This window comes from Cryptomeria japonica, chromosome 9 (assembly GCF_030272615.1).
Source record: "Cryptomeria japonica chromosome 9, Sugi_1.0, whole genome shotgun sequence".
Lineage (NCBI taxonomy): Eukaryota > Viridiplantae > Streptophyta > Pinopsida > Cupressales > Cupressaceae > Cryptomeria > Cryptomeria japonica.
In genome coordinates, this window is record NC_081413.1 from 237,579,256 (window position 1) to 237,604,483 (window position 25,228).

General features: G+C 40.3%; 1 protein-coding gene across 1 annotated transcript in view; it reads left to right on the plus strand.

Annotated features, from left to right (window-relative positions):
- The window catches only part of LOC131037171 (mitochondrial metalloendopeptidase OMA1), a 175,989-nt gene that overhangs the window by 78,440 nt on the left and 72,321 nt on the right, over positions 1-25,228 (plus strand). The window contains exon 3 of the mRNA XM_057969242.2: positions 11,710-11,861. Coding sequence (XP_057825225.1) covers positions 11,710-11,861 — 152 coding nt within the window. The remainder of the gene's footprint in view (positions 1-11,709; positions 11,862-25,228) is intronic.

Consider the following 25,228-nt stretch of genomic DNA (forward strand, 5'->3'; position numbering starts at 1 on the left):
TGAGACCCAAGCCAATCCATGCCAAGAACAACATCATAAGATCCTAACGCCATAACACGAAGATCCACTGAAGTATGGAAGTCTCCCATAACCAAAGGACAACTATGAACAAGGGAATCCACTACTACCTTGGACCCTGTAGGTAACTCTACTTGCCACCTATCGTCTTGCTTTGCCATATCAAGCCCACATCTCTCAACTAAGAAAGAGGAAATAAAAGAATTTGATGCTCCTGATTCAAATAACACTTAACAAGAGATACCACCTATCACACCTGATGTCTCCACAACGGTGGCCTGATGCTCAGCCTGACTGTTATCAACCGCCACAAAAACATGATGAGACTTTCCTGCATCTCCAACTGTAGGCTCAGAAGTAGCTGGCTTCTACTGCCCTGACATCTGAGAAGTACGCTGAGGACAATGAACGGCAATGTGTCCTAGCTGTCCACATGCAAAACAATCTCTCCTGCCAAACACTCTGCTACCTGGTGTTGTACTCGACTGTTGAACACTGCCTCTACTAGAAGTTGGCTGAGAACTCTGTGTGGCTGAGAAGGAGTAGGTCTCCTGTAACGCTAATGACTGTGATTCTCGTTACCCTGAAATCTGGCACCTAGTGCAAAGCTCTACCCCTGAGAAAACTTCTTCTTAAAACGCTGACCACCGCGGAAAGAAGAAGGATGGATCCTAGCATAACCTGAAGACTGCTGCTGAGATCCTCTCACAACAGATCCTGTAACTGGTGCACTAACTGTCTGTCCTCCAATCGCTCCTCCTGACGCTAAGGCAAGATTCTCCTTTGCTAGCCTCGCCTTCGAACCTCTCCACTAATACGATCACTGACACCTCTCACAAAGTGTTGAATCAGCATCGGCTCACCATCTGCATACCCAACATACTGTCTAAGCTCGAAGAAAAAATCCTTCTGTTCTTGGGGTTTCCTCACTTGTAGAATAGAAGGCAGGACATATTGCTAGTTGATGGAATCTCATTGGTTCAATTTATGAATATTCTAGAACTTTTTTTATCTTTGTTATTTATTTCTCAATGGCCACTGATAAGCCGTTTGAAGTGAAAGTTTCACTATATATATGCTGACTGCGTGCCAGTTGATAAGTTTAGTGATGATTCATACTTGCTTAGCCATTGTGGATTTGACAACATGGTTGTTTACTTTCCAAAAGCTTTATTCATTAAATTAATTAGCATTATAGAGTGGAAATAAAATGGTAACAAGGTCTTTCATTAGTAAAAGATGAAGTTGTGACAGTGTCTGACATTACCACACAATCTAAGGGATATATCTACAATCTATACAAGTCACTTCTTCAATTTGTGTATGCCATATCCAGTGGATTGCATTTTCATTGTAAACTAAAAAGGGCACCCATATGTGATTAGAGGCTTCAAGCAAATGCTATAAAAAGTACCAAAAGATGCTTTAGTTTTAACTGTATTTTTAGTGAGTTTAAAACTTTAAGAGTTTATAGGAGTAATAGATTTCCAGAGTCCACATGCATATTAGAAATCATCACAAAATCACGCGGAGATTGAGAAAAAGTGCATCAAGCTAACTTTCATACCTCAGTAATTTACGGAAAGTCATCAAATCCACAAAAGATTGAAACAAAACAAGTGACAACTCAAAGCTGTGCTGTTTATAGGATTGATTGTTCTTGCAGATTGATTTGCATTGGGGAACAGGCTGTTCACTAGCGTTAGGGTAAAGGAATATGGTGTAGACATAAAGCTTGAGTGTGTCGGAAAGTTTGCTTTGATGACAAAGCACCATATTTGTGTTTAGAATATCGAAGTCGTAGTAGTGGAGGTAGGCTATTGTAAAAATCACTGGAAGGATGCCATTGAAACCTACAAGCATACTTATAATTGAATAGAAATGAAATGTTGGACTCAAGGCAATTATAGAGGGCTATGCCTATTATTAATTAAATAAAAAGACCCTATACTTGAATAGAGATGAAATGTTGGACTCTAGGCAATTATGGAGGGCTATGCCTATTATTAATTAAATAAAAAGACCCACCACCCAATTATAATGGACAATTAATAATGTTCAATTAATGTTGTAAGTTGGAACTAATTATTTTCAAAATGGCTAGTTCATTTAATGCATTCCTGTTTTCTTTCTCTAGGTGGCCCATTTTTGGCATCTCGGTTATATCTAGAGAGCTATCTTCTGCAATCATAGCACACCTTTCTTCATCTCGACGATGGATCACAAAATGTTATCTAAAATGTTGATTAAAAATCTCCTACTCAGAGAGCAAGTTGTAAATGGGCCTTCAACTGATCAAAAGGAGATCATTGAAAAACAGATCAAGAGGCAAATGAAAGAGGAAAAAGACAAGCAAGACAAAGCTATGAATATCATCATTAAAGGTTTGAAAGACTTTGGAGAGGAGGAGAGGACTGATATTTTAACAAGAGACTTCTTCAAAGACCAATTGAAATGGACAGGTTGTATCAAACAAGCAAACATGATTGGAAAGAGAATAGGAGGAAGAAATAGGCACATAAGAGTTGTCTTGAGAAGCATGGAAGACAAGAATGCGATCCTAAAGAATAGAGGGATGCTTAGAGGTACACATTTATTTTGATGAAGATTTAACTCTTGCCCAACAAGATGAAAGGAGTGGGAAAAGGTAAATCAATGAGCGTCTTCCAAACATCAAATAGGAATTCGGTGCCCCACGGGAGTATCTCCACATGGGAGGTTGGAACTGTAGGGTCTTCTCGTGGAGGAGAGGACAGGGCTTGGGGCCCATAGTTAAGGGGAAGGACATTATCATTCTCACATAAACACATGATCACGATGGTTGTAGAGTGCCAGAATTTGTGGGATTCAATAAAATTTTAGTTTGGAATGAAGGGACGGAAACTGGTAAAGGACATGGAGGGATCACAATTTTAATTAGAGAAACATGGGATGGAGTAGTAAAAGTTGAGAAGGAAGACCCAAATAAACAATATATATGGATGAAAATAGTTGACAATGAGGTTGCCATCAGGGTGGCAGCATGTTACTTTGCTCCAAAAAGTTCTCGAATTTACAAGAAGAGAAAGCTAGATAGTGAAGACCCTTATGCAGCTTAAAAAAAACGACATTTTTGAATTCAGCACTTCTGGTGAAATAGTTTTATTAGGGGATTTCAAGGCTAGGACTGCCAATAATCAGTCTATTCAGTTGGGTAGGGAAGAAAGGGAGGACAACAGCCCTTTCTGACTGGAAGAAAATGAGGATCAGCCTCTAGGAAGGACTTCACAAGATAGTAATGGGAATGTTTCGCATTTTGGGGTGGAGCTGTTGGGTCTATGTAGTCTAAATGGCATGGTTATTTGCAAGGGTATGAAACATTGGCCAAAATCCGGAGGCATTACCTACAAAACTTACAGTGGACAAAGTGTAGTAGATCATGTAATTTGCTCTCAATGCTCTATCCATAGGTTGCTAGACTTAATATTGGGGTTTGCCCTATTGATCTGAATTCAAACCATTTGCCTCTTCTTATCAAGTTTTCCATCCATACTGACAACTAACAGGAATCATAAAAATCAGGAGCTTTTTATTGCAGCTCTTAAACAACAACATCAAATCACAAAGTACAATGTAACTCATAGAGAAATCAACAAAGAAAAGGAATACATCAGCAGCAATAAATTGATCCCGATAATTCATAATGCACTAAAGATGTGCAAAAGATCTTAGCCTAAGAAGGGGGTCTTAAACTCTTTTCCAGCTAATCCTTGGTTTGACGAAGAGTGCAAGGCAGCAAGAAAATCTTTCAAAGATGATGAATCAAGCAAAGAAAGCAAATTAAAGTATAAGAATCTGGTAAAATTGAAAAAAGAAAACTACATGATGGCTAGAAGGAAGGAGTTAATTTGGGACTTTCAAGGGAAAGAGGCTTTTTGTTGCTTTGATGATTTCAAGGTGGCCTTTGACACTGTCCCTAGGGACAAATTGTGGAGAATAATGGAGGAACCTGGGATTCCTAATGAGCTTAGAGCTGCTATGCATAAACTTTATGATCAAGTTAGAGCTAAAATCGGAACAAAGGAAGGCATGTCTGAGTGCTTTAGTAGTGATATTGGAGTTAAACAGGGTTGTCCTCTTTCCCCAACCTTATTTGGCCTTCATATTGATAAACTTGAAGAATGGCTAAACAACACTTCTGGGGAAGGCATCCAACTTGCAGGGTATGTTGTGAAGTTGCTTCTTTATGTGGATGATCCATCCTAATTGCTAAAACAACGAATGATTTGAAGGATCATTTGAAGGCACTGGAACGTTTTTGCCTAGAGGTTGGAATGCAAGTATACCAGCAAGACTAAAGTAATGATCTTCTCTCTGAAAAGAACAAAACAACAAATCTCCTTCATGTTTGAAGGCTGCCCATTGGAGATAGTAGATGAATACAAGTACTTGTGAATTGATTTCCACAATAGGCTTAGCTGGTAGACTTGTAGATCAAAAAGGATTCAAGGAGGTTGGAAGGCCTCTTACCTCTTACAAAACAGATGTAGGAAAGCGGAATTATGGGATTGGAAAACCATGAAAACTCTCTTTGGTTTGTTGGTTACACCTGTTGTTCTTTATGGTTGCAAAATTTGGGGAAGTAGCACGTCAAACCACAAATGGAGACAACTTGAAAGAATCCATAGACACTTAATCATCAGCAATCTCAAGGTCAAGTCAACAGTTCCCTATGAGATTCTTCTTCTCGAAGCGAGGATGTTCCCTTTAGAGGCCTTAGCTATAGTCCGTTTGATGCAAAATTTGGGGAAGTAGCATGTCAAACCACAAATGGAATCAACTTGAAAGAATCCAAAAACACTTAATCATCAGCAATCTCAAGGTCAAGTCAATAGTTCCCTATAAGATTCTTCTTCTCGAAGCGAGGATGTTCCCTTTAGAGGCCTTAGCTATAGTCCATTTGATAAGTTATTTAAGAAAAGTTAAAAACATGGATGAGCAACATTGGTCCAAAATGGTGGTTGAGGAGGAATTAAAACGGAGGAAGAAAACTTGGATGAAGCAGAATATTAAATGGACCAGCAAGTGGGACATCAATTTGAAAGATTGTCCAAATAACAATGAGGAGATTAAAAAGTTCGTGTTTGCAAAATTTAGAACTGCCATGTGGACAAAGCAGGTTGGCCGAAAAAACACACACTATATCAAAGAGTTTAACCTGCTGGGTGAACATGGGGATGAAGACTATCTAAGGGTGCCAATTAAAGGAAAGGCTAGATTGCTTGTTGCTTAGATCAGAAGTGGGTCCCACCATCTAAGATGTGAAACGGGCAGATGGACGGTTCCAAAGGAGGATTGGGAAGAAAGAATGTTTTTTTTGCAATAAAGGGGCAGTCGAAACTGAATGGCACTTCATCTTTGAGTGTGTGGTTTATGAGGATATTTGTATGCATTATGAGGAAATTTTGAAGGGGTCCAGTTTGAAAGAGATATTCGAAGCGGCAAAACTTCACAAGACCACTGGCTTATTGATCAAGATCCACAACAGAAGGGCTGTTTAGGAAAAGAACTTGAAAATTGTTAATGGTGCTACTCTTAGTCTCATAGACTAATGGTCTCGTGGACATCATTAAAACTCATTCATTCATTCATTCATTTTATCTATTAATGAGCTGTGAAAACCTTATGTTTTTAATTAAGGAAAGGCTTATCAATATGCAACCAAATAATGAACACAGCCAGCTCAGGGCTTCTAGATTATGGTGAGAAGTGGCTAGTTAGTAGCTGCCTAAGCTGCCTATAAGCATACATGATGAAGATCAAATTACTCAATCACAGGCTGCTCCTTCCATGGTATTTCATCCAAACCTTGCTCCTAGAATTTCGTATGTATCCATTGCTGGTTGGAATCTCTCTCTTCCACTGGCCACCTCCTCTATAGTGGCAAATCTCCCCCTACTTGCCCCAGGCAGCCTACTTGATTTTACTCTTTGGCCAACTTCAATGCCCATAGATCCCACCAGCTCCACAATACCCCACCCACCACCACTAGGATTGATGTGCCATCTCTTACTCATGCTTTAATGCATTTCTCTATCCTTCCAACAATCTGCTGTAATTTTGATTTCGGAAAACAGAAATTAATGGCATATGTGCCTTCTTGTGCCTAACTCCCACTCCCACGACCCATCTTTATTTAGCTCCGAATTTGTAATGATCTCCAGGGAGGCTCTTCTGGTACCCTGTCATGATAAGCTAAGGATCCATGTTCCTTTGGTTAAGGCCATCGAGAGCTCATTTGGCTTATCCCCTCTGGTGGGGGGATACCTCACTCTCATAATTCATTGTCTTCAAAATTTGAAATATGTTTTGATACCTGGTTCAAAATGAAAAATATTGGTAGCGCTGTATTGAGACAATAGAGAAGATTCTTCTCTTTGACCTTATGAAGCAAAGGCTAGCTGAATTTGTGCAGGAGACTTTGGAAGCCTAGCCTGCAGCCAAAGTCCATACCTCTAACTCAAAGCCAAATTATGGACTTCAAGCTTGGCATGCTAGATCTTCATGGACTCATTTGGAACAAATGGAGGAGGGAGAGCCCTCTGCAAAACACTGTAAGGACCTTAGTGGTTCCAAGAAATATTTACAAATACCGGATGATGTTGTAGTTGGTCACAAACTACAATCATTAAATCCCAGGTTTTTATAGTTGAGAAGCTCATTGGCATTTTTCTTTCCATTTTGTAAAGGCTTATGCTATTTTCAGTATGGTTTAAGCAGTTTACAGCTAGTAGGTTTTGATGGAATATATATAAAAATTGATATTTTGAATGTAACACCTATCTGGAGGGATATGGGCTGGGAATTATGTATTTAAACATGCTCTGTAGGTTACATTCATACAATTAACATGTATATATGGGATCCTTCAAAGTCAATAGTGGAAGGAAGTTTGTTGCCAAATATGCATTGTATTTCCTTTTCTCCTAGCAGACATATCCAGTCCTCTGCTTTTGGACCCAAAAGAAAAGACTGATGCTGATGTAACAATGCCTTTTATCATGAATACAAAACAAAAACATAGAATAGGAAGATTCATGTGGTTGGGATGACAAATCATTGTGGAGTATACAACATAAATGCTTCATGTCTATTGAAGTTGAACCAACGATTAGAGATTTTGATGGTTTTCTATCCACTTTCTTCCACTATCCTGATTAGAGATGTTTGGCTCTTTTTCTTTGTGAGATTACTACTTTTAGGCATAGATTTCTCTATGGAGGTCCAATATCTACTAAATTGATTGATTACTTATTTCAGTTAGTCACAGATGTTGGAGGTGTTAAGCACCTTCTTTATACTATTGACTCATGTACAAATGGAGATAGATTTCATAATGTCCCTTTTTTCAGATTTTCTTTCTTTGCAGCGGGCGTTGACTTTATGGGTTTGTGTCAGCTTGATTAGAGGGGTAATTTAATGTTACTGGTGAGCTTAGATGGTTTAGTGGAGTTGTATGAAACTTTTAGATGTTATTTCCAGATTCTAGTTTGGTCTTTGTAATGTCCCTACTAGTTAGAGATCACTGTCCTGCAAAACAGATTGTTAGAATACAACAAATATATATATATATATATATAAAACAAATCTAGCTTGCAATTAACTTTAAAGTACTTAATTAACACTAATCACAATTCTTATTTGATAAAAAGGATATGAATGCCATACAGAGATATGTCCTTAGGCGGCTGTGAAGCTTGCTTTCTTGGAACCCATCTTGGTTCCAAGCCATCTAGGAAAGCGAAGGTTAATTCGATTCCTGTCTTGGATGTAATTTCTTACACCCAAGCCATCCAGGAAATCGAAGGTTAATTCGATTCCTGTCTTGGATGTAACTACTTACACCCAAGCCATCTAGGATAGCGAAGGTTAATTCGATTCCTTTCTTACACCCAAGCCATTCAAGGAAGACCATATGTCAATTCCTTGCCTTGGATGATGCATCTCATCATCCAAGTCTACCAGAGGGGACTGGCCAGATCCGTCTCTTCTTGGATGAACTTTGTCAACCAAGCCATACATATATGCATATAGATATTCAGTATATACTGCCTACCACGGATTATCATAATCCCTCCATTAGGCTAAGGGAATTTCCTCCCTATAGCCTCCATCATATAATCACATTTATATTACATTTTTACAATTTATTACTATTTTTCATTCCATAATCTACATTTACATGTTCCTAACTTAACATGTATTCCATAACATATATTCAGAAAACATCCATTATCATATACTCACATTTATTTATTAACGTATATTCCTAACTATTCATTAATATATTTTCACATATTCATTAACATATGTTTACATATTCCTTAACATCTAAAAACCCTCTATTAACATATATATTAAAAATATCCATTACTTATATTCATTACCTATATATTAAATATGCATTAATTATATTCATTAACATATATATATATATATATATATATATATTAAAATATTCATTCATTAACATATATATTAAAATATGCATTTAATTATATTCATTAGCATATATATATTAAAATATTCATTCATTAACATATATATTAAAATATGCATTTAATTATATTCATGAACATATATATTAAAACATTCATTCATTGCTTACCTGTTCGTGACCCGCAGTTCCTATGTCTTTCCTTGCTGTTTGCAAACTGCTCTTTTTCCATGAACACCTTCCAATCTCCTCTCCCCTGGTTTCACGCGGTTTGCCCGGGTTTTATACCCGTGGAAGGGAGTGATCATGTCCCTCCACGGGGACCCTTTCGTGGGAAGGGTGTGATGGGTCGCAGCCCAGGCTGTGACTACCGTCACACCACTTCCCTTCCGAGGGAAGGGGTGTGATGGTAGTCGCAGCCTAGGCTGCGGCTTCCCGTCCCACCACTTCCCGTGGGGGGGTGGAGGGTCCACGTGAATTCCTTTAATTTCTTTTCCTATTCAGTATACTTTTAAACATATTAACTATATTAAATTAATTAAATATAAATATATTTAAGTAACCCTTTTCTAGTAATTTATTCTTGTATTAACTCAATTTAATATGTTAGTATTATTTCCTCTTTCTAGTAATTTATTCTTTAACTTAATATAATATATTAGTATTTCTTCTTCTAGTATATTAACACTATTTGATATATTACATCATTTAATAATTGATTTTATCATTATTTGCGTTTATAAGGCTTACATCATGTGGTGCGGTAGGGTTATCACAGTCTCCAAGAATCTTGGAGAGGCCGTCTTTTTTTAGTAAGTCGCTCAGTTGGCCCCGTCTGTCATTATTCTTCATCGGGATCATCCAGTGCGATCGGCTTTTGATTCCGATGTGTTCTAACAGTTTCCACAAATTTGGTGCTTTAATGGCTTATTTTTAATTATTTTACCAAGGTTGCTAAAAATTAATTAAAATATTTTATTTGCACGGTTGCACCTTAGTGCTATAGTTTGCCAAAACCAGGGTAAAAGTTTTAAATCTTGACCTTGTGTGTCAAATTTACATTATTTTAATGAAAAGGTCATTTTCAGAGCTAAAATGTAGTTCAAAATAATAATGTGTTTTTTTAAAGGAGTTTTCCAGAAAGTTCTTGAAAAGTTCTATAAGGGAGTTGAGAGCTCATTTGGTATTAGGTGGATTATGTTATTGTCTTTGGTGAAACCCCTGGGGTTAGGGATTCAAACTTTGTTCGATTCAGCCTTCTAGAGGACGAAAACCCTTCTGAAGAAGATTGGCTACGGTGGTGAGATGTCCACCCTATTTGATGCCGTGAGATTTGATCAGAGTCTCAGCTTGTGCAGAAACTACGGTGGTGAGATGTCTACCCTATTTGATGCTGTGAGATTCTATCAAAGCCTAGGCTTGTGCGGAAAGCAGTTCTGAAAATTGTTTGAAGATTGATTTGTTGGTTGATTTCCAGATTCATTTGAAGTTTGCAGGTGCGAAATTATTTCAGTTTTACATGATTACAGAGTTGGGTGGCTATTTGTAAATACAAAGACTGTTATTCTTGTTGTAGTTTTGATACATCAGCAATATAATACTGAAATGCTATGATATGAAATACTGTTGATTCTTGGATGTATTGCTATGATGCATTATGGTTTTTGTTCAATGATCACAAATTGTCATTATTAAATGACATTGATTCATATCTGAAAACACAAACTCTGCTACACACTCTCTTCATTCCTATGATCATGCAAACTGTTTGATAAATAACTACAACAGAACAGAAGGGCAAAAGGTTTTTAATAAAATAAACTAGTTGAGATTCTTCAGCACATGAATGTATCAAATCTGCAACAGAAACCTACCATGCAAACTAATTTACATAATTACATCAGCTGACTGTTGAAAAGAAGTGCTATTTTTTTGGGTAAATCAGGGTAGCTTTCTACAGATTTGTGAGGGGCATTGCTCACTCTTGCCGTCTACTATTGCTAAGACTACTCCCTACCTCTCATTCTAATGGTCATGGCTCCATCTCTTCTCTATGTTTGGGGACCCTCTAACACCCATCTTTCATGGTATGGATCTTGAGGGCCGTCTCACATTACTGTTTTCTTTTCTACCACCAGCAGTTCTTCAGCTTTGATTTTTAGGGGAAGTTCTATGTGGAATTGATTGCCACCTAGGATTGGCCAACACAATCTATTTAGTCTTGGATTTTCTCTGATGAGCATTCTCAATTACTCCTATAGTGATTAATGATTATATCAATGCTCCTCCAATGTGTGTTAAAAAATTGACACCTGATGTTTTTTCGTTCCTTGCCTCACTGGTCCTCATATGTTTCCACTGCTTGCAGGGTCCTCCCATTACACCTTGGGGTTTACCTTTTTTAAGTTTACTCCGGTGTGTCTATTTCTTTGTTTTTCTGCCTTTTCTTGCTATATCATATCTTCTTTGAATCCAGGTCTCCCTTTGACCTACTCTTTGCTATTGTAATTTGTAACTGTCATATGTTCTGGCCCCTTTGACTCATTCTTGGTCATTTGTAGACATTGGAGTTTAATATAATTTATTCTCTTTTTTCTTTAATATTGCTATAGTCATTTGACTTTCTATTAGTTCTAAGGTCAACAATAAATCTCTATGAATCGCTTCACAAAAAACAGGTTTCACAATTTTTTAATCAACATGCAATTATCTTAAACATACAAAGATCAGCTTGAATTTCATCCAAATGTGGTCCATCATGAATTATTTCATGCAGTATATGGTTATAAAGAAAAGAAGCTTGACCATAGGTATCATTATATTAAAAAGTAAAACCAATCATAAGAGATCCACATTCCCTGAAAGAGGGTTTTAAATGAAACTTGATACAAAGCTGGGACTATAACTGTAAGGCACTTAAGCATATCTCTATAGAGCTCTTCTGTGGCAAGCCTTAATTACTTGATGCATCCACCGACAATAGTTAAGTAAATATAATACAAGTTATGTTGTTTTTAAGTGCTAGAGAGCTGCTTTCTCTCCTGCAGTCGAGCAATAACCAAAATCTAAAAGAGTTGCTACCATAAATAGACTATCTTTATTTTATGTATTTTTAACATTACAAATTATCTAAGTTCTTGTCATATCGTATTTCTGCTATTTTTATTTCAGCTAAACAAGTTTGTTTGTATTGTTATGGTGTATGAAACTATCAGGTTGGACACTGTGTGGCAAGGCACGCAGCTGAAGGATTGACAAGTAATTTGTGGTTTACGATCATACAATTGATTGTTCTACAGTTTATTGGAATGCCAGATGTTGTGAATGCAATGTCAACCCTATTTTTGAGGCTTCCCTTTTCAAGAAGGTATGGAGAACTTTGCCAAGTTAAGAGAAGTTAATAAAATAAGAGGCTTATGTTCTTTCCTTTAGCTGCATAATTTATAAACACAGCACCAATTTTTTCATTATTGGAATCCAACATGTGCTTTTGAGGTTGAATTTATTGCTCAGTTATCATTGACATTTATATTTAATTATTGTAAAGATAAATTTCACATTTGGGATATTAGTTTAGTACACTGGGATCATACTGTTGATGGTGTTTCACACACTATCGAACACAGAATAAAGTATTGAATACTCTATCCTCTCTTGAACAAAGACTTCTCAAATACCGAAGATGGCAAAGGATCACTTGAGAGGACTCCAAGGTTTATAATGTCAGGTCTTGATGTCTTGGATAGCTTCAATGGTATGATATGTTTGCTGTACTTTCAAGGGAAGTTATGCAATTGTTCTTTATCAATTTCAAGCTCATGGAATGCTCTTCTTTGAATGATGTTGCAATATCGGTCTTTCCTACTACTAATGATCTTTGATACAAAATGAAAAAAAGAACAAGGTTTAGGAATGCTATGCTAATGCTAAGAATGCAAGACAATGGACAATCTCAAGTGAGCTCAACTAAGCTTTGTTTTGACATGCTATGAACATCTCCACAACGCTAGTGCAATCTTCTAATGATAGCTTTATGATTTTAAAATCTTGACCACAAGCATAGATACCTTCAAGATGAAGCATATTAATGATGGAATAATAATTGAAGTTAGGCTTTAGCTAAATTGAGTTCGGTCGACTATGCAAGATGCTTCACCATTAATGAAGTACTAGTAGTATGAACAATGAGCTTCACTATCAATCATACACATGCATCTTCCATTCATCTAAAATACTTAAAGCAAATTCTATTCTAACTTTTTTTGTCTTTTCAAATATTAAGTTCTTTCATAAAAGGATGAAGAAACAATCAAATGCTTCAAAACTCAATAAGTCACCAACACTTCAATGATTTTATTAATTCTGCAGCATCAAACAACAATTTTTCAAAACTCTTCTAATCGATCCTTTAACAATTGAAATGAGTTGAGCTTATATAGTGCTCTCAAATACAATGAATGGCCAAGATTAAATCAGAATCAAGGGCCAAGATCTTGCCACCTAAACCCTAATTAGGGTTTGCTACAACAAAAACCTAATCTTATTGCAAATTATTTAATATCAGCCAATGGGAGTGTGACATCCATTTGGCACAAACATCGAGGAAAATCCTCCAATAAGAAAAAATGATGCCACATGTGATCATAACAAATTATCTTCTAGAATCTTGTTGCCCTTATCCTTTTCTTTTATTGCAAATTCAACAAATCTAGACACCATGAACTCAATCCCTATTATTGGATCTACTGGCAAGTTCTTCAACTGTTCTTCCAAGTAGCCGACTTTGTCCAAAGCAGAGTCAAAAGTTGTCTCTTATCTTGGCCCATAATCTCTAGTCTTGCTAGCAAGTACTGTGAATGAGCGTATAACGTCTATTTGTTTCTCAGAAGTGATCCATCTACTCCAAAGAATATGATCTTCACTCTTTCAGCTAGCTGATCAACATCCATATGGATTCCTTCATTCTTCTCCTTCTCAAGAATGATCTCGGCTACTTCTACGATCTTATCATGTATCAAATTTATTGGTCCATCGACTTGGGTGCATCCATTTACGATATCTTCAAAAATGACCTTCCTCATTCGGAGCAAGTTACACCACTGCCGGAAATCAAGTGATTGTCCATCTCTCAATACTCCACCATTCACCAAGGTTTTCTTAGGCAGATTCTTCATTGCTTGCAGTCTTGGCATGGTATAGTCTCTGGTGAATGCGAAAGTAGCATAAGCTGCTGTTATCACAAAAGCTTGCACCCTTGCTGACCTATCAATTGAGCAACCTTGTGAAACATGGAAACAACCCCGAAGTGTGGGACCTTGTGCAAGGGGGTTGAATCTTCGGAGAAGGCTGGCTTCCTACTCGATCCAGGTGCAGGGGTTGAACTAACTCAGCACTTCAAAACTAACTCTTGGACTTATCCTAACAATTTGCAGAGGTAAAGGGAAGAGTTAATGCTTGAAATAAAAGGAGGTGATGCACCAAGAAAAGAGATTGTTCCTCTCCCCACCCGAAATGGCACAAGGAATCAATTGAAATACCCAAGAGATGCACAACTTTAGTTGCATAAGTGTCTTAGATGCATGTATGGATGTTGGAATTTTGCTAAGTGTCAAGAGGGGAGAAAGATTCCCACAAGTCACACTAGAAAACTAGTCAACACAGCATATATAGAGAAAAGAGCCACAACATACACCTATGATGAAGATAAGAAAGCATACACAACATACATAAGTTGAAAGAAGGCAAGAATGGTGATCTTCAATTAATCATAAGACCAAAAGCCAATCTTACAGTTGCAGAAATGCAAAAGATTACAAGTCTTCAAGAGAAGAGAAAAGCATAAGAAAGCTCAAGGCAGCAAGGAGATAACCCTTTACAATGAGGCTTAACAACCTTATATAGAAAAAATGGTTACAAGGGTGATCATGACCCCTGCATGTCAGTCTAGAGGTGCAAGGAAGTGCATGCACTTGACTTGTACATGCAAACAACCACGCCATACCCACAAAGGGCAATCCTGAGAAGGTGGATTGACTAACCTTCCAAAGTCAGGCATGACATAAGTCACCAAGCATGGCCCCGTACCTCCCTTGATGGAAATCCTGCCAAAAACATTAAATGCACCCCTCTGGCTCCACAAAAAAGTGCATAAGTCACCAAAATTGTTAGAGCATTTAAAGCCTTGAGTGTCGATCACACCATCTGGAAGTGTTGCAAGCTAGAAGCAAGTTTAGAAGACTTCGGAGACCGGGGTCACTGTAGTTGGGAACTTCGGAGACCGAGGTCACCATAGTTGGGGAACTTCGGAGATCGAGGTCACCGTAGTTGAGGAACTTCGGAGATGGGGGTCACCGTAGTTGGGAACTTTGGAGACGGGGGTCACCGTAGTTGGGGAACTTCGGGGATCGGGGTCACCGTAGTTGGACAAGGAACTTGGGAACCTGGGGGTTCCAGAGTTTCGGGGTAGAAGGACAAGGAACTTGGGAACCTAGGGGTTCCGGGGTTGAAGAACAAGGAACTTGGGAACCTGGGGGTTCCGGAGTTCCGGGGTTGAAGGACAAGGAACTTGGGAACCTGGGGGTTCCGGAGTTCCGGGCTAGAAGGACAAGGAACTTGGGAACCTGGGGGTTCCAGAGTTCCGGGCTAGAAGGATAAGGTACTTTGGAACTTGGGGGTTCTGGAGTTCCGGGGTTGAAGAACAAGGAACTTGGGAACCTGGGGGTTCCAGAGTTCCGGGGGAGAAGGACAAGGAACTTGGGAGTTCCGGGGTTGAAGAACAAGGAACTTGGGAACTTGGGGGTTCCGGGGTTGAAGAACAAGGAACTTGGGAACCTGGGGGTTCCGGAGTTCCGGGCTAGAAGGATAAGGAACTTGGGAACTTGGGGGTTTTAGAGTTCCGGGGTTGAAGAACAAGGAACTTGGAAACCTAGGGGTTCCGGAGTTCCGGGGTAACTTCGGAGACCAGGGTCACCGAAGTTGGGAAGACTTAGGAACTTTCTTCTGACAAGACAACACTTCACACTTCATAATTCCATTGCTTTTCTCCTTGATCAATTGGGCAGCGCTGGTCCATGGAACATATCTCCGATCTGTTCTCATTGATGGACCAAGGGTGTCATAAAATGACAACATTTTCGGCGATTTCTGCGGGATGCTTGCCTGCTAAGCATGAAGTCCAGAAGCCTTAAGCATCCATTGGGAACTGAGTCATGGAAGACCCAAACATGTATGTGCCATCACTTGGAGGAAAACGGAAAACTAGAGCATACACCCTCTTAAGGAGAATGCGGCATGTGCATAAACACTTATGAAAGCAAAACAACCTCTAGTCTAATATTTACATAGTCATCAATACCCTCTTTAGAAGCAAGGCTTGAGATGAATCCCATTCACTGGGATTGGAAGAACTTCGCCATCAAGCTTGGAGAGATGAAATGCATTGGCCTCCTTGCAACTAGTGATGACATATGAGCCACTCCATATAGCATCAAATTTGGAGTGTCACCCAACTTTGGCTCTGTCTGCATCCCACTTGAGAACTAGGTCTCCCTCTTTGAAGACCCTATTAGTAGCCTTTTTGTCAAAAACCTTCTTAACCTGCTCTTGATGAGTCTTAAGTGTATGCATAGCCTGACTTCTAACCTCCTCCAGCTCCATCAGCTCAGCTAGTCTTACTGTCATGGCATCATTCTCTATTAGTTCCAGCTGATGCGCTAGTTCAAGAGAGGGTAACTCTAGGGAAGTTGGGAGTTTTGCTTCCTTCCCATATACTAGCATGAAAGGGGAGTTACCAATCGCCCGCTTGGGTGTGATCCTATCAGCCCATAAGGCTGTCCTCAACTTAGTGTGCCATGCCCTCTGATTGTCTTCAATTGTCCTTTTAATTATCCTGATGAGGTTCTTGTTGGAAGATTTAGTTAAGCCGTTACCTTGAGGGTAATAGTTGGATGATGTCTTCAAGTATACACCATGCTTAACTGCCCAAGAACTGATTTGGGTTCCAACAAATGCCCTGGCATTATCTGATATGATGGTGGAGGGGACATCGAATCTTGTCACAATTCCCTCAAGGAATTCCAACACTGAGGCCTCAGTGGCACCCCTCAATGCGATTGCCTCCGTCCACCTAGTATAGTAATTTGTTGCGGCCAAGATCCACTTATGGACAACACTAGAAGGTGGGTTTATCATGCCAATGAAGTCTAAACCCCATTGGGTGAACAATTGATCTGCTTGGATGGGATGAAGAGGTAGGGCAGCTAGTCTTTGCTTCCCAGAGAAGAGAACACATTTCTTGCAATTACTCATCCATCTATGTGAGTCACTGAATAAGGATGGCTAGTAATAACCAGCCCTCATTATTTTGATAGCCGTAGTCTTTGCAGAGAAGTGGCCTCCTGAAGAGCCATCATGAAATTCCTCTAACAATCTGCTGACTTGGTTTTGCTCGATACATCTTAGTAAGACTCCATTGGAGTCTTTTCGAAAAAGAGTGTCATTCACTAAGACATAGGGAATGGACTGCAACCTGAAATGTCTTCTTTTGGTCCGGTCCAGACCTTGGGGGTATCTACCTTCCATTAAGAAGGTGGTCATGTCACCTACCCAATTGAATTGAGTGTTGTTGTCAGTTGGTTGATCTTCTTGTAACACAAGGGCGACCTCTGAAGTAGTCTCAAAAGATGAGACAAGTTGTTCACATAGGCCCCTGCCTCTTACAAGCTTGGTGATCTTGATGTTGATGTCATACTCCATGACCTTGGTTATCCACCCAACCCTCTTCTCACTGATATCCTTGTTTAGAAGGAAATCCTTGACACTTGCATGCGGAACCAAGAGCTGGATCCTGCTGTTGGACAACATGTGCCTGAACTTTTTTAATGCCCTTACAACATTGAGGACTTGCTTCTCTACATAGCTATATCTAAGTTCATAGTCCTTTAGCCCTTCACTAAAGAAAGCAATAGGCTGCTCCAACTTGTCATCGTTCACCTGTGTTAGGACAGTTGAAATGCTGGATTCTCCTCCGAAGGTATAGAGGATAAAATCCCTTTCATAATTAGGATTGACGAGGGTAGGGGCCTGAGCAATTGCTTGTTTGATCTCTTCGAAACTGGCCCTTCCTTCCTTGGTCCAACTGAAAGCCAAGTTTTTTTTCAACATGGAAGTGAGGGGTTTTACCATGGTGGCAAGGTTGGGAATGAACCTCCTCACAAAGTTGATCCTACCAAGGAAACTTTGCAATCCTTTCTTGTGACTGGGGAGTGGAAGAGAAAGAATAGCCTCCACTCGCTCTGGATCAATGGTCAAACCCTCCTTGGATACGATGTGTCCTAGCAATCTTCCTTGATCAGTAGCAAATACACACTTGCTAGGGTTCAAGGACACACCATATTCCCTGCATTTCATGAACACTTGCTCAAGATGACCAAGATGGTCAGCTGCATGCTTCGAATAAACAGTTATGTCATCAAGGTATACAAGTACAAACTTCGCTAATACACCCTTGAAGGCCATGTCCATTGCTCTTTGGAACGTGGCACTTGCGTTGGTTAGCCCAAAGGGCATTTTACAATAAGCATAGGTGCCCCACTTACTAGTAAATGCAGTCTTGTATTGGTCTGATTCTTGGACCAAGATCTGATTGTAGCCTGAATACCCATCCAAGAATGAAAATCTTTCTGAGCCACTGACCTTTTGGAGAATCTGCTCCATAGAGGGAAGGGGATAGTGATCCTTGAGGGAGGCTCTATTGAGATCCCTAAAGTCTACACATAGTTTGATTTCCCCATTCTTCTTCCTTACAGGGACAAGGTTGGCCACCCAGGAGGAGTGCTTGATAGGGAAGATGATATTGGCTTCTATTAGCTTGGTCAACTCCTTGCTCATTAGTGGCTCAATCTTGGGGTTTATTGGCCTTTGTTTCTGTCTTACTGGCTTTGCATCTTGGTTTAGCTCTATGGTATGCTAGGCTAGGCTAGGATCAAAACCCTTCAAGTCTTCATAGGTCCAAGCAACTATGTCATCATATTGTTGGCAAAGCTCAACGAAGCCCTCTTGCTCGCTTGAGGAACACACCTTGCCCAAGTTCAAGGACCTACCCTCAGCAACAACTGGCTTGTAATCACCCCTCTTTGCAGCCAAGTTCATCCTCTTCTTCAACTGATCATTTGAGTTGAAAATGCCCTCCAAGGTAATTAGACGTTTAGGCAACTTGTTGGAGTTGAGCTGCATGATTTGATCTCCATACTGGTCTTGCAGCTTGGACTGATTTTTAGTAGAAAACTCTGCTTCATTTTGCAAGAAGTTGATGATCTGCTGATAGCTTTCAAACACTTGCCAATTCAGTTGATTGTCCGGGACAGCAGGCCTCACAACAAGTCTGATGTATTGCTCTTTCTTTTGTGCAACATGCGTTGGTATGTTGAATTGAGCACCAACCGCTACAAGCCTATCAGCATGCTTGTTCTGACCTCTAGGAATGCTCTGGATATTGAAGGCCTCAAATCCTTCAATCAAATCCCAAACCCCGTGTTTGTATGATTTGAGTAGGTTGTTCTTTGCTATGCTTTGGGCTCGGATGTGATTAACAACAAACTCACTATCTCCAAATACTTGCAGAGATCTGATCTTTCTGCTTTGTGCAAGTTGGAGACCTTGGATCAAGGCTTCATACTCAGCGACATTGTTAGTGCAACCGAATTGGAGCCTAAAAGAGAAGAAATATTTCTCCTGCTCAGGAGAAACAAGCAGTACCTCGACGCTTGCACCATTCTTGTTTCTTGAACCATCAAAAAACATGTTCCATAACCCCCTTGAATCTCCTTGTGTCTTGATGAGGTTAGGGATAAGAGTATCCTCTTCATGGATACAATAGGTGCCTAGCCCAGTCTCTTCAGTCTCAGCTAATGGATCAAACTGAAAAGCATTGGCCCATTCGTCCAACAAGCAATCAGGAACCTCTTGCATGAGACTAGCAAGCTCACGGACAACACACTCCTCCCCCTCTTCATGCAAAGTGCAATTCATGTTTATAGGGCTAGGGGTGTAGGGCTCAATGTGGTTTTGGGCAATGGGCTCTGCCCTTATGGTGACCTTGGTACCATACCTTGTTCGAAATAGCATATGGGACCAGTCGGAAGACAGGTACCCACCTATCTTGGCTGTGAAGTCTCTAGACATCTTGCAAGACAGTGCAACCAGGGCATGCATGCAATGTTAATTTCAAATTTTTACCACCCCTATTGTCTTAATAGAAGTGCCATCTAACTGGACCACCCCTTTGGTCACGGGTTCATATTCTATGCCAAGAAAATCAGCTACCTTCTTAGGCATGACTGAGCTACTAGCTCCTGAATCTATCATGTAGTTGTGAACCAAATTGTCTCATATGATCAAGGAGAGATAGAAAGGGGGAGGCTTGCTGATCTTGTTTGAATCTTCCTCCTCCTTGGGTTGCACCGAACTGGTGGAGACTGCCTTTTCTCTGACTGCTGCCTCCTCACCGGACTGATTGACTTCCTTTAGTGCCTCCTTAAGAAGATCCCTTTGAGATGGGATTGAAAGGGCCTCCCACATAGTGAGGTTGAGGTTGGCCTTCTTCATTTGATCAACTATGTTGAAAGGGATACCAGTTGGTTTTAGAGGCCCCTTTGAGGCTACAAGGTCTGCCTTTGCTCTTTGGACGACTTGGGTCTCCTCTTGCCTCTTGTTCCCTTGCATGGTACTTTGGCTTGTATCATGGATGGCTACATTGGGTGTTGGAGCTTGGACTGATGTTGAAGGTGAGGTAGCCTCCATGGCTCTCTTCTTTGACCTTGCATACTGCAGCATGGACTCACCATTTGTTTGGTTCAAACCATAAAATTCCGCCTCCTGCCAATTGACAAAGGTAGAATCCCCTTGCAAGTGAGCCTGGGAACCAACAATAGGCTGATTTGGGTCATATTGCTGGCCAGAAGTGGTCGGCTCATCTTGCACTACTAAAGTTTGGACAAACCCTCCACTTTGGCATACACCTTGGTTGTGTGGTTGATTACATGGTTGACACCAATCTTGCTCTTGGGCAAGGTTATTTTGCATTGGAACTATCGCCTTTGAGTTGCTTGCGTTTGTGGGTTCACACTATTCAAAGGCCTAACATTGCTCCATTGGTTTTGTCATTGGAAGGCTGACCCATTTTGCTGATAGTTCTGACCTTGTGCTTGGTAAGGTCCGCTATACTGAGTTTGCTGTCTTTTTAGTGCCACCAATTCATTGCCAAAGTTTTGCAATAGAGCCTTAACCTCATGGAGCTCATTACAAGACGTAGATGGTGTGGATGGCTGACTTGCAGGTGCCATGGGAATAGGAGCCAAGGTTGGTTGTTGAGTAGGAGCTTTTGGGAAGAGAGGCATTGGAGGCCTTGGATCTATCTTCCCAGCCTGAATCAAACAATTTACTTCTCTTATGTCTATGTCATATGCACCCGGTAGAGAGGCTCCACCCATCGATTGTACCATGACAACTATATCGTTGTTCAGAGCTCTAAGATAATACAAGAAGGCATGATTTGGGGATGGCTTCACTAGAGCAGGAATGCTATTCCATGTCTTATGGAATTGAAGTCTCCCATGAACTCGTGGGGTGCCCTCTTGATCGTAGTTAATTGCTCCACAAGTAATAGGTGATCACTTTTGTCTTCAAAATGGTTGCACAATTTCTCCCCCAATTTGTCCCAATCGTGGATGGAGCTAGACGGCAACCCTCGATACTATTGCAAGGCTTTGCCTTTCAAGGATGTGGCCAAGAGTCTCACAACAACATTGTCCTGAGTGATGTTATGGACGGAGCAGATGTTTGCAATGTCTTGAATGTGTTCAATGGGTGTAGTAGCTGTTTCACCAGTGAAGTATGGTATACTCTTGAACGCAGCCACTGGTATGTCATTCCATTGAGTCAAAACAAGGGGACTCCCCCCATTGAAGGTAACAAAGACTTGATTTCTTGCCATGTGAAACAATGGTCTATTGATATGAGTGGTGGGAGCCCTTGATAGCAAAGGTCTTGTAAATGGAGGAGTAGAACAAGACCTGGGAGATGGAGTGTTTACAACCTCGTCACCCCTGACTGGTGATAATGAAGGTCTACCTCTCCTCCTTCTAGAGCCTGCAGATGGAAGCTCTATGAATTGGAAACTGCCCCCTAGTAGATGCCCTTGTATGAATTCTGGGCATTAAATCTGCAACCGCCCTCAGGAGCTCAGAGGTCCGGAGTTGCAGAGTGTGACCACTTTGGCACCTCGGGAGCTTGGATGTCTGGAGTGAGGAAGCTCGGGAGTTCGGAACCTGGGGGTTATGAGTTTACAGGCCTAAGCACCTCAGAATCTGAGGGTTCCGAACTTACAGAGCGAAGTGGTTTACCGACCTCAGAACTTGGGGGTTCCGGATTTCCAGGGTAAGCAGAGTTACAATGACTTGGGAACTTGGGGGTTTCGGGGTCCTAGAGTTATGAACTTTGTGTGAGCATGAACTGGTCCTTGAGCAGAGTCGCCAAGTGCTTGAGAGATGATTGCCTCTAAAGGCCAAAATACTAAGAATAGCACTAAATCCTTAGCATGTGAATCGAATAAGCCCCACCGGGCGTGCCAAAAACTGTTATCACAAAAGCTTGCACCCTTGCTGAGCTATCAACTCAGTAACCTTGTGAAACATGGAAACAACCCCGAAGTGTGGGACCTTGCGCAAGGGGGTTGAATCTCTGGAGAAGGCTGACTTCCTACTCGATCCAGGTGCAGGTGTTGAACCAACTCAACACTTCAAAACTAACTCCTAGACTTATCCTAACAATTTGCAGAGGTAAAGCGAAGAGAAAATGCTTGAAATAAAAGGAGGTGATGCACCAGTTGAAGAACAAGGAACTTGGGAACCTGGGGGTTCAACCCCGGAACTCCGGAACCCCCAGGTTCCCAAGTTCCTTGTTCTTCAATTGGTGCATCACCTCCTTTTATTTCAAGCATTTTCTCTTCCCTTTTCCTCTGCAAATTTTTAGGATAAGTCTAGGAGTTAGTTTTGAAGTGTTGAGTTGGTTCAACACTTGCACCTGGATTGAGTAGGAAGCCGGCCTTTTCTGGAGATTCAACCCCCTTGCGCAAGGTCCCACACTTAGGGGTTGTTTCCATGTTTCACAAGGTTGCCGAGTTGATAGCTCAGCAAGGGTGCAAGCTTTTGTGATAATAGCTGCCTTGAGGATTTGAGTTCTCTCAAGAACACTTATAGTCTTATCAAACATCTTCACTTGTTCCTTCACAAATGCATCCGCCTTCTTGAAAGTCTTATTTATCCAAGTTTCCATCAAGTGCGTTGAATATCTCATCTTTTCCAAATTGTCAATTGAGTCTAGAGGAAGCAATGGTGGCGGCGTAGCTGAAGGATCATGTTGCCTTAATGGTTGCTTGAACTGCTGGAAGTACCTTCTTAATGCACTTACTTCTCTTTCCAATTTCTTGTTCTTTTCTACTTCCAACCTCAACATGTCGTGGAATGTCTTCACTGTGTTGTTCATGTCTTCACTGTGTTGTTCATGTCTTCCAACGCTTGCTCAGTGGTGGGAGGACCTAAATCAATAGTCTCCAAATCATATTCTTTTGTTGTGATCTCACCTTTGGGCTTATCTACTCTTGGAGTGGCAATCTGTATACTCGGGATCTTGCACTGTCTCTTGTCATCTTTGACGCTTCATTGCTTTCTTCTTTTCAACAGTCTCTTGAGTTCTGTTAAGGAAGTTGTCCAAATCAATAGGATCTTTCTCTACTATTATCACCTCTTTTGTTAACCTCTCCCTAAGCCATGTTGGGATAGCAAATTTCTCCTCCTACTTGCACCTCATTGACTTGCTGATCTTCTCGGGGTGGAGATGTTACACCATCTTCATTTTCAATAGCTACATACACATCTTTGCCTCTTTTGTCATTTACTTGCTCTAGTGGAATTGAATTGTCTTGATCTAATGGTTGTTTACCCTTGTTTGTCTTTTCACACTTGCTATGCTGAATTGTAGATTCCATGGAGTCATTCACTCCATGATCAATGCTTTCTCTATGTGGATGCTTTTCCTGTCTAGCTGTTTGATTCATTTCTACTTCATGTACTGAAGAGGTACTAGTGGAAGGGTGGCTTGAACTTGATTTATGCTTCTTGTTTGGAGGCTCTTCCTTATTATTTTCTTTTCTCTTCAATCCGTTGGAGTGAATCGACTAGGTGGCACTTCCACTTTAGCTTGCACTTTTGGTATCATCATCGAAAGACTCTCATCTCTTCCATCAATTTGAAAGTCAGCTGGGCATTCTGGCTCTTTAATTTCTGGATTTGGATATTGTTGGTGTACGTTTTATCATCTACCAAACATTAGAATAAGATACCCAAAGGTATTCTATCCTCTTTTGAAAAATAACCGCTGGCGATTCCAAGGTCTATATGTGTGAACAAGGTACTTTAGTGGGATAGCTACTTGGGTAGTGTATGCTGAAAATCTCAAGGGGGACTTACGTTTACAAATGTCTTTCAAGCTTCTGAACTTAGATAAATTTGTCAATTTCAGGCTCTCTCACTTTTTTTTTTTGATTTTCCGGGATTTAGACTTTCAAAGAAAGGGAAAAGGGGATAGGGTTAAGAAATCTGATTTAAACCTACGAATTCTGGAGACAGTATTAACTGGGTGTTCTTGGGAAACCGCACTTTGCTTCACCACACTAAGGACAACTACACAAAGCGGGTGCAATCTTCAATGGGTTGTGCTTAGGATCGAAGTTTTGGCATACACAGGGGATAGGCTCAGACTAACTTTGCATAGTGAAATGGAAATCATCCATTCACCAAAAGTATGAGCGGAGATACAACCATTAATTAATACTTATCAAATCCTTCATTCAACTCTAACAACTTTGAAAGCAAATCTAAATTAACTTTTAATTAATGTGTTGAGGAAATTGAAACCATGCTAATCACTCAAATAACAGAGATTACAAAGCCTTAAGAGAAAGCACACATGCAATGTATTATTTGAAAAATGACCTTCACGCAACAATATATCAAAAACCTCACACTCTCCAAATGAGAGAAGGTAGCCTTATATAGTTTTCTAGAAAACAATGAATGACCGAGATCAAACAATGATCAAGGGCCCAGATTGAAAGTTACAAACCTTAATTAAGGTTTCTCAAAACTCCATTAGTTAGAACAGACAAAAGAGTGACATGTGGCATAGTTGCTATTATCACTGAGGTGAGTGTCCAGTTTCCCCTTTTGCAGATTCAACGTATCAGGACACAATGAGCCAAAACTCTTCCATAGTGACACTTGGCAAGTTATTAATCTGGAAGTCGACGATGTCCACATCGTCAGTACACGTGGCGAGGATGCATTCCCACTCAACTGCCTGGGCAAGAAAGTTTTCGTCAATGAGGAGAAAACTCGCAATTCTTGAGAGATCCCCCTTATCAATCATCCCCGAAACTTTGAAAAAGCTTGACTGAATTCTGGCTCTTAGGTTCTCTGCCTGCAGGTGTTTTTCTCGCATACCCTCCCTTTGCCAAATTTCTGATGCCACACAAAACACTTTACTTAAAATTTCTCTAACATTTTTCTCAATTTCAGAACACAAGTCTCAGATTTCCTCAAGACCTCAATCCTGGTGACCAAGGAACAATACCAAGTGTTAAAATCATACTTATCCCCAGCTTGGATGACACCTACATCT